General features: G+C 44.7%; 1 protein-coding gene across 4 annotated transcripts in view; it reads right to left on the bottom strand.

Annotated features, from left to right (window-relative positions):
- LOC119968715 (1,4-alpha-glucan-branching enzyme-like) overlaps positions 1-15321 on the bottom strand; it is a 707296-nt gene that overhangs the window by 511139 nt on the left and 180836 nt on the right. For all 4 annotated transcript variants that reach the window (XM_038801318.1, XM_038801319.1, XM_038801320.1 and 1 more), the window contains exon 3: positions 14200-14315. In XM_038801318.1, the coding sequence (XP_038657246.1) occupies positions 14200-14315 (116 nt within the window). The remainder of the gene's footprint in view (positions 1-14199; positions 14316-15321) is intronic.

Raw genomic sequence — 15321 nt, 5'->3', positions numbered from 1 at the left:
ACATCCATAAGCCAAAACATTTTTTAACAAAGGCAGTAGGTTTGAATTCTCTACAGAGAACAGTTATCACTTTTAAATTATCAAGTGACCTAAACACCTTGTTTAACATACACAGAGAGAGAGACCAATATACACCTGCTTTGTCTGAATGCAGTTCTCCAACTGAAAACAAAACTAAAACACAGAGCCAAAACAGCTTCCAGCTCAAAACGAAACTAAAAAGCAGAGACAGAGCTCAGGTCCACCCACACAATGACATCACTGTAGCCACTTGAGAAGACAAATGTTTCTTAAAGTGACATTCCCATGTCACTTTGCCTGTGTGTATCTAGATTTCCTTTAAAATTATCAATGCTATTCACCTCACCTCGTCCTTATACCAGCAAGTTCTAACTACGATGAGTAACATAATTTCTCCTGAATTCCCTATTGCATTTATCAGTGTCAATATTATATATATGACCTTGGTTTTGGATACCCTTTCCAGCAGGAACATCTTCTCAACATCAACATCACTGAAATTTTCCACAATTTTAAAGATCGTCACACCATTTTCGGAGATTGGTCACCATTTTGGTTGCAATTTTATCTCTGTTTCCCCAAGTGTTGCTGAGTATAGATAGAGTAGGCCTTTGTGGAGGCTTTGAGATTGTCTTTCAAACATTTTGTTTGGCTTTTTTGTGAGCAGACTCCCTGGCACAGCAGGGAGTAAGAATACATCTGTTTGAGCAGCTTTGAATTGGGCATTCTAATGACGTCAACAATCAATCAGAGAAGCCACTGAGAGAGAATAGCGAGAGGAACGGAAAGAGCAGCTGCTCGAGCCAAGAATCTGGCACCACCTCCACTAGCCAACAACTGATGCCCTCACTGTAGTGATAGGACATATACGCCATATACAAAGGAACACAGGAATTAGGAGAAGTAGGCAATTCAGCTCCTCGAGCCTGCTCCGCCATTTAATCAGATCATGGCTGATCTCTTCCTGGTCTCAAATCCACCTCCCTACTTGTTCCCCATATCCCTTTAACCTGTTTTTAAAATCAGAAATCTATTTATCTTCTTCTTGAAATCATTTAATGATTCAGACTCCTTGGGCGGAACGGTGGCACAGAGGTTAGCCTGTAAGGGTTTTATGGAGCTGCTGCATACAGTACCCAAGTGGTGTGGCCAAATATTTTATACAGTTCCAGCATAACCTTCCTGCTCTTATATTCTATAGCTTGGCTAATGAGTAAAAGGATTCCATGTGCCTGTTACCTTCAGGACCATATTCACTTCCCCTACACCTCTCAGTATCCTCCCATTTATTATGTATTCCTTTGCCTTCCATGACCTCACCAAATGCATCAGCTCACAATGCTCTGGGTTGAATTCCATTTGACACTTTTCTGCCAACGTGACCACTCCATAGGCACCTCCCTGCAGTCTAAGCAATCCTCATTATCAATCGCAAAGCCAATTTGTGTGTTATCTGCAGACTGCTTGACCATTCCTCTACATTTACATCCGAATCATTAATATATACCACAATAAGCAGGGGACCAAGTACTGAACCTTGTGGAACCCCAATCTTCCAGTCACAAAAATATCAATAATTATCCTTTGTTTCCTGCCAGAGTCAGTTTTGTATCCAACTTGCTCGAGTACCATGGGCTTTTTTATTAAGCCAGCCTGTCATGTTGGACACTTGTCAAAAGACTTGCTAAAATCTACACAGACCATATCAACTGCACTCCCCTCATCAATTCTCCTCGTTACTGCCTCAAAACATTCAATCAAATTAGTCAGACATAGTCTTCCCTTAACAAAGCCACACTTCACTCTCCTTGATTAATCCGTGCCATTCTAAATGAACGTTTATCCTGCCCCTCAGAATTGATTCCAATAATTTACCAACTACCAAGGTCACTGGCCTGCAATTATTCGGTCCATCCCTCAGTCCCTTGTGAAACAAAGATACAACACTGGACAACCTCCACTCCTCTGGCACCTCATCTGTATCCAGAGGATTGGAAAATGATCGTCAGGCTCGCCACAACTTCCTCCCTCACTTCTTCGAACAGCCTGACTACACTGATCTGGCCCTGGTGATTTATTCATTTTCAAGAATGCCAATCTCCTTAATAATTCCTCTCTCCTTATGTTTATTGCATCTCACACCCCTCCTCCTCAACTATAATGTCTGCATTGTCCCCTCTTTTATGAACACAAGTATTTGCAAATATTCCTCTTCCTCCACACATAGGTTATGCATTTGGTCTTTTATGGGCCATATTCTTTATCCTCTTACCCCTAATTAACATATCACTGCAAAAGGCAAGGCTCAAGCATTTGCAACCATCTTCAGCCAGAAGTGCCGAGTGGATGACCATGTCGGCCTACTCCCGAGGACTCCAGCATCACAGGTGCCAGTCTTCAACCGATTCAATTCACTTCAAATTGCATCAAGGAATGGCTGAGGACACTGGATACTGCAGTGTCTGCGGACCCTGACAACATTTCAGCAGTAGTACTGGAGTCTCGAGCTCCAGAACCAGCCGAACCTTTAGCCAAGCTATTCCAGTACAATTACAACACATACATCTCTCGGTGTTCAGTGGAGATGTGTGGGGCAAATCTTTTTATACACAGGTTCGTGGTGGCCTGGAATGCACTGCCAAGTGAGGTGGTTGAGGCAGATATGTTAGCGACCTTTAAGACTTATCTGGATAGGCAGATGAACAGACAACGCATAGATGGATACAGGCGGTTGGTTTAGATAGGACAAATGATCAGCGCAGGCTTGGAAGGCCGAAGGACCTGTTCCTATGCTGTATTGTTCTTTGTTCTTTGATCCCCATCACAATGGAAAGTTTTCCAGGTATGTCCTGTACACAAACAATGAGCAAATCCAACCCGGCCACTCAATCAGTCTGCTCTCGGTCATCAGCAAAGCGGTGGAAGGAGTCATTGATGCTTGATACTCAGTTTAGGTTCCATCAGAGCCAGGCAGCTGTGAACCTCATTACAGCCTTGCTCCAAACATGGACAAATGAGCTGAACTCAAGAAGTGAGGTGAGAGCAACTGACCTTGACATCAAAGCAGCATTTAATTCCAATTGATAGCAAGGAGCCCTGGCAAAACGGGAGTCGATGGGAATCGGGGGGAAACACTCTGTTGGTTAGAGTCATACCTGGCACAAAGGAGGATGGTTGTTGGGGTTCAATCATCTCAATCCCAGGACATCACTGCAGGAATTCCTCTGGGTAGCGTCTGAGGCCCAACCATCACCAGCAGTTTCATCAATGACCTTCCTTCCATCATAAGGTCAGAAGTGGAGATATTCACTGATGATTGGCTCAATGTTCAGCATTAATTACAATACCTCCAATGCTGAAGCTATCTGTGTCCCGATGTAACAAGAGCTCAACAACATGCAGACTTGGGCTGACAAGTGGCAAGTAACAGTCATGCACACAAGTTCCAGGTAATGATCACAAACAAGTCAAATTCAAACCATATCCGCTTGTCGTTCAATGGCATTATCATCACTGAACCCCCCATTATCAACTTTCGCAGAGTTCCGATTGACCAGAAACTGAACTGGATCAGCGGTATAAATACTGTAGCTACAGGAGCAGTTAGAGGCTGGGAATACTTAAGGGAATAACTAATCTCCTGATGCACCAAAACCTGTCCACAATCTACGAGGCACAAGTCAGTAGAGTGTTTGCATACTCTCCACTTAACTGAATGAGTGCAGTTCCACCAACACTCAAGAAGCTCGACTCAGTCCAGGAGAAAGCAGTCCACTTAATTGACACTGCATCGACAAATATTCATTCCCTCAACCACTGATGCACAGTGGCAGCAGAGTTTAACATCTACAAGATGCACTGCTCCTTCCAAAGGCTCCTTCCAAACCACTAGCATCTACACATAGATGGAGAAGGGCAGCTGATGCATGGGGATATCACCAACTGCTAATTTCCCTACAAGCCATGTATCATCCAGACTTGGAACTATATTGCTGTTCCTTCACTTCCTAACAGCACTGAGGATGTACCTACACCGTACGAACTTACACCAATGGTCATTGATGTAGCAGCTGAAGGAGATGGCTCACTACCACCTTCTCAATTAGGGATGGTGTAGCCACCTGGGGTGACCACTGCCCAACACAAAATGGAAGATTGCAAGGAATGCAGGGAAAATGGACATTTTGCAAAAGCAAGCAGCTTGCAAAGCGCTTGTGTATTCTGACTACTGCAGAAACCAGTTCTGAATGCTGCAGAAACCAGACAGCACTGTGAAAGAAAACAAGTTAGCATACTAATGAGGCGATACCGGAAACAAGTTAACACAAATCGATACATTAAATGGAAGGCCAGACTTCTCGGCGCCAAAAGAAGTCCAAAACAATAAGTCCCAAGAACTGCCCAGGGATCGAGGAACTGGAACTGCACACCGGATGGAGGTGGTTCATGAGCGGCCGGAGGCGGTGGCTTTAGAAGGGGTTATGGGCAGTAGAGGGTCCGCCCAGACCCTGAAAGAGGTATAAGACAGAGACCCCGACCCTCTCTCTCTGCCAGCCTCTCCTTGACCAACCAGCCCTCCCAGCAGAACACCGTTACAGCAGAAGAACCTTGAGGAGGAGAGGCCTGGACAGTAGCCGCCAACACGTAAGTGTCATACAACGCACGCTATGAGAGTAGACACTCCTGACCCCCTTTAGTCCATAACTACTGGAAGCCTGCGGACCCAGGACAAAGCTAGATCCCGTTGTTCCCTGATCCGGCAGTCCCCTTATCCAGATAGGTATTTGGCCTATTAGTGGTAGGATTAGCCAAGTCTTATAGTTTTATATGCATGATTAGTAGATTACTGTAATATAATAAATGTGTCTTGTTTGAACTTACTAACTGGTGTATGGATTTATTGCTTTGAACTTGAACCTTGTGGCGGTATCTTAACGATACCTGGCGACTTCAAAGCTAAGGAACGAAACAGAGCCAAATTGAGTGTTAAGCACACTCACCCAGAACGAGCAACAATGGACAATAACTGCTGAGTCAGCAACACCCACACTGCGTCAAAGAATAACTTCAAACGCTGCAATCTGTCCTCACGGAAAATTTCCTCATCCCACTTTGTTCACTGAGCTTTTATTGCACTCCCACTGAGACACATATATCCTTTCTTGGGTAAGGTAATCAAAAGAAGACACAGGTGCTCCAGGTGTAGCATCACCAAGGCCCAATCCAATTGCACCGAGGTTTCTTTACTCATATACGCTAATCACTTTTTAGTGAAAGAGAAGACATCATTATAACAAATTAATTAGTTGTATTTTAACTTTGTGACACTTGTAACAGGACACATAAATCCCTCCGAATACCAACATTTCCAATTGCTCAACCTTTAAAAAAACAAGAAGTCTTACAACACCAGGTTAAAGTCGAACAGGTTTGTTTCGCATCACTATCTTTCGGAAACAAACCTGTTGGACTTTAAGCTGATGTTGTCAGAACTCTTACTGTGCTGAGCCCAGTTCAACGCCGGCATCCACATCTTTAAAAGAAAAGACAGTGTCATAGTGGTGATGTCACTGAACTAGTACTCCAGGGGCCCAAGCTAGTGCACTGGCAATATGGGTTCAAATGCAAATATGACAGCTGGTGGAAATTCAATTCAACTCATAAATCTTGAATAGAGAACTACTCCCAGTAATGGTGACCATGAAACTATCAATTGCTGTGAAAACACATCTGATTCACTAGTGTCCTTCAGGGAAGGAAATCTCCCATCCTTATCTGATCTGGCCAATATGTGACTCCAGACCCACAGCAATGTGCTGACTCTTAACTACCCTCTGAAATGGCCCAGCAGGACACTCAGTTCAAGGGCAATGAGGGATGAGCAACAAATGCTGACTTTTCCCGTTGTGCCCACATACCATGGAAGATAGTCTGCTTCACTATTTTTCTAATCAAGTTCACTTTCCTCCACATTATATTCAATTTCCGTTTTTCATACTGGCTCACTTTACCTGTCACAATCAACGCTCAATCTCTTCGCTCCCTCCTCAAACCTTACTTTCACTCCAAAATCCTCATCACCAGCAAACGAGGCGATATTACACTAGATTCCCTCATCTAAATCATTGACCAATTCTTGTCATCCCCATAAATTACAGTCTGGCGACCTGATAATGACCCATTTATTCCCACTCCATTTTTGTTCCATCTTCCCTCAAACCATGTTAATATATTGCCCCCAATCCAAAGAGTTCTAATTGTAAGAGAATAACCTCTCGTGTTGCTTTCTCGAATGTTTCTTGCAAAAGTAAATGCACATCATCCACTGCCTCCCACCACTTTGTTAGATATATCTTCAAGAAAACTAAGATTACCAAATGCAATTTCTCTTCCATAAATTCCTGTAGACTCTTTTCAATCATATGATCATCTAGGTTTCCTGATATCATTTCCTTCATAGTAGATTTTAGCATTTTTACAACTGCCAACATCAGGCTAATTTTTACTGTTTCTCTCCCTTCTTCTTGAATAGTGGGATTATATTTGCTACCTTCCAATCCACCGGGTGTTCTATAATGTAGAGAATTCTGGAACATCAAAACCAACACATCCATTCCCTCTGCAGTCAGCTATTTTAAAACCTCGGATGTACGCATCAAATCCAGAGATTTTGTCAACTTTAGGTCCCATTAATTTCTCCAGTACTATTTCTTTCCTAATGTCCTTGAGTCCTTCACTTTCACTTGTCCTACGGGCCTCCATTACTTCCAGAATGTCTTCTACCCTGAATGTAGATAGAAACTATTCATTTAATATATTTTCCATTTCCTTATTTCCTTTTATAATAACTTCCAGCTCAAGGGGATCCAACATTTATTTTCACTAATCTCAGCCAGCTCATCCCTCAGAGATATGTATACGATCTGTTGCGACATTTAACTAAAACACTCTCAAACTCATTATAAAATTCTATCACATTATCACTTCCCCAGAGGCTCTTTTAGAACAAGTTATTTATTAGCTCCGCCTCATTTCACAGAAGTAGAACGAAAATAACCTGCTCATTAGTTGATTCCTTGACATACTGTTCGGATACCGTACAAGAAACCCTAAACAATTTGCAATTTGTGAAACTGTGAGGAAAGGATACTTTACCCCAAGAGTGATGACACCGATCAATAGGTATCTTTTATGTCAAAACCAACTTTAATTTAAACTCAGAATTAATCACATTATCAAACATTAGCTTCATAATTAAAAGTTGTACAGTACTTGAATAAAAGGAAAAACCTTAACGCACTATCTACACCTGCCACCAAATATATTCCAACCAAGCAAACCAATACAGTTCAAAATCCACTCATAAATAAAGTTAGCTTTCAGGGACACTTGCTGTTCTCTGGACAGACCTTTGGAGAGAGACACTTTCAGGAATAACTTGAAAATCCTTGTCTTGTCAGGCTCAAATCCTGTAGAAAAACTTAAAAAAACACCAGACAGACCTGGCTCCTCCCATTAATTACATCACCTCTACCCCACAAAGATGTCCCAGGACCTGCTTCGCTCGGACTAATTACCATCCCTCATTAATTCTCCACACTCCAGGGAACCTTCTTTCTATAAACAAGTAAATGGTTAAAATCAATGATTATCTCACCGTTAAGACCCCTTAATCAGAGCTTTAGCAGACATACCGCCTATATGTATTTGAACTCAGTGTTTTTAATAACATTACTACAACAAAACATAACATATAGCAATTTCCACATTCCTCACAATACTGATCCAGAAAAGCTACCTTAAATGTATTCCATGGACTCCTGAATTTGGTGAGAACTCCTTAAATTTTGTTTGTCCAGTCTGTATGAATAATAAAGGCCCCAACATTCCTGCATTACACTCATTATATACACCTCTAATTGCCTGACTAATCCTCAACCTGACTCACACAATTATTTGCTGCCCCTTCTTGCTTCCTGGCTCTTCCCAATTTGATTCCATTTCTTGATTTTCCAAGCTAAGATCCTTCCTCTCTGCTGTCTTTACCCCAACCTTTATAATCAGGCCAACACCTCCTCCTTTAACATTTTGCTAATTTCTTCAAAAACTCAAGTATTCTGAAATACCATGCTTTTAGTTTCCCCTCAGCCTTCTCTTTTCTGCAGTAAGGAGTCTTACAACACCAGGTATAAAGTCCAACAGGTTTATTTAGAATCACGAGCTTTCGGAGCGCAGCTCCTTCATCAGGTGAGTGAATAGGTAGGTTACACAAACACAGAATATATCGACAAAGTCAATGATGCAAGACGATACTTTGAATGCGAGTCTTTGCAGGTAATTAAGTCTTTAAAGGTCCAGAGGAAGCAACTGGCGAGAGGGTTAATCACAGCTTAAAGAGGTATGAATTGTCTCAAGGCAGGATAATTGGTAGGATTTTGCAAGCCCAGGCCAGATGGTGGGGGGTTAAATGTAGTGAGACATGAATCCAAGGTCCCGGTTGAGGCAGTACTCATGCGCACGGAAACTGGCCATCAGTTTCTGCTCAGCGATTCTGCGTTGTTGTGCATCCTGAAGGCCGCCTTGGAGAATGCTTACCCGGAGATCAGAGGCTGAATGTCCATGATTGCTGAAGTGTTCCCCCACTGGAAGGGAACGTTCCTGCCTGGTGATTGCCGCGCGATGTCCATTCATCTGTTGTCGCAGCTTGTGCATGGTCTTGCCAATGTACCATGCCTCGGTACATTCTTTCCTGCAGGGTATGAGGGAGACAACGTTGGCCAAGTTGCACGAGTATGTACCACGTACCTGGTGGGTGGTGTTCTCACATGTAATGGTGGTACCCATGTCGTTGATCTGGCACATCTTACAGAGTTGCCATAGCAGGGTTGTGTGGGGTCGTGGTCGCTGTTCTCATGAAGGCTGGATGATTTGCTACAGACCATGGTCTGTTTGAGGTAACACAGTTGTTTGAGGGCAAGTAGTGGGGGTGTGGAGACGACCTTGGCAAGATGTTCTTCTTCATCGATAACGTGTTGAAGGCTAAAGAAGATGTCATAGTTTCTCTGCTCTGGGGAAGTACTGGACGACGAAGGGTACTCTGTCGGTTGTGTCCCGTGTTTGTCTTCTGAGGAGGTAGTTGCGGTTGTTTGCTGTGGCGCATTGGAACTGTTGATCGATGAGTCGAGCGCCATATCCCGTTCTTACGAGGGCATCTTTCAGCGCCTGTAGATGTCTGTTATGTTCCTCTTTGTCTGAGCAGATCCTGTGTATACAGAGGGCGTGTCCATAGGGGATGGCTTCTTTAATGTGTTTAGGGTGAAAGCTGGAGAAGTGGAGCATCGTGAGGTTATCTGTGGGCTTGCGGTAAAGCGAAGTGCTGAGGTGACCGTCCTTGATGGAGATGAGTGTGTCGAAGAATGCAACCGATTCTGGAGAGTAGTCCACGGTGAGTCTGATGGTGGGATGGAAATTATTGATGTCATTCTCTTCTCAGAAAATAATCTCAGCTTTTCTGAGTAAGTATATCCTGGTAACAGCCCTGTGAATTTTGTTTTCACCTTCTCCAGTGTATATATCTTCTGTAACATGGAGCACTATGCATAGAATTGAGAGTGTGGCCGACTAAGATTCACACATATAAGAAATTGAGATCCTGGGTACGTGGGTGAAGTAGTGAGCAGGAATATGATCAAAACATGACGAGCATTTTCGTTGCTTCTTAATTTAAAATACCCTTCAATTTAAAACATTACCAGCAACTATTTTACAAACTGTTTCTACCTCATCGCATTTAATAACAATCACCTGATTTGATGTTCAAAACAGTAAATCCAAGGAGGAGGAGGAGCTGGGGGCGGTAAAGTTGAAGTGGGTGGCTCACAGGGAATTATTTCACTTCTGCCAAAGATATGTTCTCCCATTTGGTTTGCTTTGCTATGTAAAGCTCAATGCGGGGAAAGCTGTGAGCTGGCAAAATCAGCAGAGCGACAAAACCACTGAGTCAGCGCACCAGGCTGAATGTGATGGCACAGTAATTAAACAGACAAGGTCACCATCGGGTTTTGTCTCACAAGCTATTTGCTACATTTTAAAACAAATTGTGAAGCTGTGTTGGGTGTTCCTAATAGGGTGATGTCTGACAAATTCAGTGGTAATTCTTGAAAGAGTCACTGAAATGATGAAGGAGGGAAGCCCGGTAGATTGTCTACGTAGATTCCAAAAAGCTTTCTACAAGGCACCACACTAAAGAAAGCCACAGCCTCCAGTATCGGCAGTAAATCTATTTAATGAATTAGACGAAGAGACGGAGGGTAACGTGGAAACGACGAGGTCGACACAGAAAGGCTGCAAAGTGATTGGGCGACATAACAGATGGAGTATATTGTGGGGAAGCCTGGTCATTCACTGGTAATAAAAATTAAAAAGCACAATATTTTTTTTAAAACATGAAACATGTGAGTTCAGAGACTTGGGCATGCTCATAAAAAGAGTACAAAGAAAATAGCAATAAAGAAGCCTTGCTATAATTGTACAAGGCTTTGCTGAGACCACAGATGGATTACTGCATCTAGTTTGGTCTCCATATTTAAGGACATATTAGCACTGGAGGAGGTACATTAAAGTTCTTCAGTTTAGTTCCTGAGATGAAACAGTTGGCCTATGATAAGTGACAGAGCAAATTGGGCCTTATATTCTCTGGGGTTTTAAGACATTGCAACCATTGGGGGAGGTGGGACCAGTAGTTTGGATAATCAGAGACTTTTTCCCCAGGTTAGAGGGGTCAATTACTAGGGGACATAGGTTTAAGGTGCGAGGGGCAAGGTTTAGAGGAGATGTACGAGGCAAGTTTTTTACACTGAGGGTAGTGGGTGCCTGGAACTCGCTGTCGGAGGAGGTGCTGGAAACAGGGACGATCGTGACATTTAAGGGGCAATCTTGGCAATTGCATGAACAGGATGGGAATAGAGGGATACGGACCCCTGAAGTGTAGAAGATTTTAGTTTAGACGGCAGCATGGTCGGCGCGGGCTTGGAGGCCGAAGGGCTTGTCCCTGTGCTGTACTTTTCTTCGTTCTTTGTTCACTACAATCTGGATGGGTTACACCTGGGCATGACCCCGGTACTGATGTCTGATGAGGACCGTGTCTTTTTAACCGTTTCTCCCGGGACCCATTTTTGCCAACCGGCCGACCTTCGTGATCCACACCGGCCAACCTTTCCAGCCCGCTTTCCAGTTCACTTACTTTTAATGCGAAAGGGGAGGCTGCTTAGTCCTCATCATGATCTCACTTGAATCAGATTAAAAAGAGAGGGCAATGTACATATAAGGTACAGGCTTGGGTCACTGGTTGTGTGGAGTTTGCACTTTCTTCTCGTATGTGCATGGGTTTCCTCCGGGTGCTCCGGTTTCCTCCCACAGTCCAAAGATGCGTAGGTTAGATGGATTGGCGACGTTAAATTGCCCCTCAGTGTCCAAAAGGGTGGGTGGGGTTACTGGGTTACAGGGATAGGGTGGAGGCGTGGGGCTTAAGCAGGGTGCTCTTTCCAAGGGTCGGTGCAGACTCGATGGGCCGAATGGCCTCCTTCTGCACAGTTAATTCTATGATCCCATGAAGTCAGTTACAGCAGCATAGACTTTAATTTGGAGTCAGCTCTAAGTTAATAACTGACTCTGGGGTCTCAATTTCAAAAGGGATTTTTTCACCCACACACTTCTGTTTCAAAATCTGACTCTTTTCTCCTCTCACTTGCCAGTATTTCCCTGCATATAACAGATGTGGGGCTGAATTCTCCGTAGCCGTGCGCCGAAATCATGTTTGGCGCGGGGGCGAAGAATCGAAGTTCCCGATGGAATCGGGACTCGGCGCCGCTCCGGCAATTCTCCGGGCCCTGAATAACCATGTTACCACGAATCACACCGCGCAGCTGGGGGACCATTGCCAGAGGCCTGCCCAGCGATACTCCGCTCCCGACTGGCCGAGTTCCCGACGGCATGGAACTAATATGGTGTGGCCGGTCAGGAGTGTCGCGTGGCGGCTGCGGACCTGGTTGGGGGGCAGGGGGAACGAGCACCGGGAGGGTCCTTATGGGCGGCCGAGGCAGTGATCGGGCCGTCCAGATCCTTAGGCGCGCGGCCGATCGGGGCACCTAGTTTGTTTGTGTTGGTCCGCGGTCTGAGACCACCACGGCGCGGCTGCCGCCGTGCGCATGCGCGGACTCGGAACTGGCAGTGCGGGGGCCCATATCCGCAGCCAAAGTCCCTGCTCGCTCCCTGAAGGTAAGTGAATCAGGTTGGTTTTTTTTTTGCAGGAAACTCTGGAGTGTAACACCTGAATTTTTACATAGCCTCGCTTTTGGAGAATCCTGCCCATAGTCTTTGCATCCTGATTGATACTGACACAATTGACAAAACTATGCATCAAGAAATCATCTTTATACTGCTTTTTTCCTAAGTTTCTTCTTTGTAGGTTGTTAACCAGAGGCCCAGAAGCTCTGTACAGAGCTAACACTAGCACTGCTCTGCCCTGTCCTGGACTCTCCTGTGCAGCTCTCTCCAGCAGATTCTTCTGTTAGATACTGTCCAGTAGGTTTACTGCCTATTCGAGTCTCTTGCCCTGACTTACTTGCAAGAAAACGATCCATCTTCACAGTCCATTTGCCAGCGGCTGGAAAATGGAAGCAGCTCCACTCTGTAATTTAGCAACTTCATTTCTTTTCATTTTAAAGGTGGCAGCGGCCACCATTCTCAATGTAAAAGACGGCAGCCACTATTGAGTACTTCTCCCACGATCGGGACTGATCACTCCGCGACCTTCCCGACACCCGCGCAAGGCCGGAATCAAACACGGGTCCCTGGCGTTGTGATGCGCTGTGAAGCAGCAGTGCGAATCACTGTGCCACCGTACTGCCCACTTAATCAACAGTAGCTCCTTTTCAGCGCTTGTCAAGTCTGGGGGCTTGATTGCATAACATTTCTTTTTTTTAAATAAATTTAGAGTACCCAATTCATTTTTTCCAATTAAGGGGCAATTTAGCGTGGCCAATCCACCTAGCCTGCACATCTTTGGGTTGTGGGGGTGAAACCCACGCAGACACGGGGAGAATGTGCAAACTCCACACGGACAGTGACCCAGAGCCGGGATCAAACCTGGGATCTCGGCGCCGTGAGGCAGCAGTGACACCCACTGCGCCACCGTGCTGCCCGATTGCATGACATGTCTTCATAATAATTGACCCTTGCACCTGACTCCTAACCCTCATCATTTATTGGCGGTGAGGCAGAGAGACAGCTGACCCATCCCTGTCGGCAAGAATGGTCAAGACAAGACCTGGGGGAGAGAAGTTGTTGAGAGTTGAGGAGAAGATACCAGATGAGCACTTGAAATGCCAGAGCATAAAAGGCTATGGACCAAGAACTGAAAAACGGGATGAGAATTGATCTGTGCGTGATGGCCAGCGCAGGCACGATGTGCTGTAAAACTTTATGGCTCTATGTAACCTGCTCAGACACAGGTTAACCAACACATTATCAGCTAACAGTGTCCCCAGACCAACAACAGGACTCTATTTGGCTAATGCTGCATGGGAAGAAACAGAAGTGTTGGGATTAGGAATGTAGAAACAGATGGTCATTTTGCACTTGTTCTGCCATTCAATTAATGTACCTTTTCTACCTAAACGCCATCTATCTATCTGTTTTCCATAACCCTATTCTTGCCTGTCCAAAATTCATCTATCTCGGAAATGAAAGCTCCAAATGTCTCCAATTTCATCTTTTTCTGGAGGGTTACAAAATGCTTTCCTTCCCCAAAATTAGCCAATGTCACAAACTGTCCGTTACCTGGAATATTCCCAACTCCCTGAAAGTAATCGGAAGTCCAAGATGAGAAACCATTTGGGCTGTGGAATCACCAGGTATAAGCCAACAGCTAATCATTTTGCAGCAACACATGAGCATGAAACAGCGACTTGGAGAACTGTCTTTATACTGAGCTCAGTGTCCCCTGCTCCCCCACTACCCTTCAAGGGAACCATCGGTGGAAAAGCTACTTTACACAGAAAAATAATCAATTCTGTTTTGCAAATAAGCGGTGTGACCAAACCCCCGGTAACGAGGCTGTTTATTGATGCTGCAAACAGTGTGCTCTTTCCAAGTACGACTACATTGTAAAAAGCTCACCTTAAGCTTGGATCCATGGGGGATTGGAGGAGAACCATCCACATTGGGCGGGATGTGCAGTTCCCATTTCCCAAACGGCAACTTTTTGTAATGATGTGACGACGTATCCCAGCCATCTAATGGAAAAGTACAGAATTTTGATACGGTTATCAAAAGACTAAAATGAATTGCCCAAAGTCCACAGTACAAATACAACCAAGCTGGAAGTGCAGGAGAGAAGGCTGGGGCTAGTCACAGAGTAGAGATTCAGTAATGCCAGGGTCCTTTTTAGAAGACTCTAGACACCAGCTGTGGTTCAGTAGGTCCCACTCTTGCATCCAAGTCAAATATTTATCCTCCTTCTGAGGAGGAAGACGGTGGTTTAGTGGCAAGGCCACCAGATTAGTAATCTGGAGACACAGGCTAATGCTCTGGGACAGGGCTTCAAATTCAGCTGGTGACATTTAAACTAAATGAATCAAATCTTGGATTTGAAAAGCTAATTGTATGTAAAAACCCATCCGGTTCACCAATGTCCTTTGGGAAGGGAGTCTGCCATCCTCACCTGGTCTGGCCCACATATGACTCCAGACACTCAGGTTGGCTCTTAAATGCCCTGTGAAATGGCCCAGCAAATAACTTAATTATGATAATAATCATCTTTATTATTGTCACAAGTAGGCTTACATTAACACTGCAATGAAGTTACTGTGAAAATCCCCTAGTCGCCACACTCCGGCACCTGTTCGGGTACACGGAGAGAGAATTCAGAATGTCCAATTCACCCAACAGCACGTCTTTCGGGACTTGTGGGAGGAAACCCACGCAGACACAGGGAGAACGTGCAGGCTCTGCATAGATGGTTACTGAAGCGAGAATCGAACCTGGGTCCCAGGCCCTGTGAAGCAACAATGCTAACCACTGTGCTACCCTTATATCTCAAACCACAACAGAAGTTGGCAGAAAGGAACAACATTGCAGGGTCGGCAGAGTTAGGCTTCTCAAAGCCATTCTTCCTAACATTTGGGACCTAGAACATAGAAAGTTCCTAAAGTGTCCGACTCCACTATCACAGCAAGCAGTCCATTCCACACCCTAACCACTCTCTGAGTAAAGAACCTACCTCGGACATCCCTCCTATAT

Source organism: Scyliorhinus canicula, chromosome 7, assembly GCF_902713615.1.
Source record: "Scyliorhinus canicula chromosome 7, sScyCan1.1, whole genome shotgun sequence".
Taxonomy (NCBI): Eukaryota; Metazoa; Chordata; class Chondrichthyes; order Carcharhiniformes; family Scyliorhinidae; genus Scyliorhinus; species Scyliorhinus canicula.
This window is presented reverse-complemented; position numbering and strand designations above follow the sequence as displayed.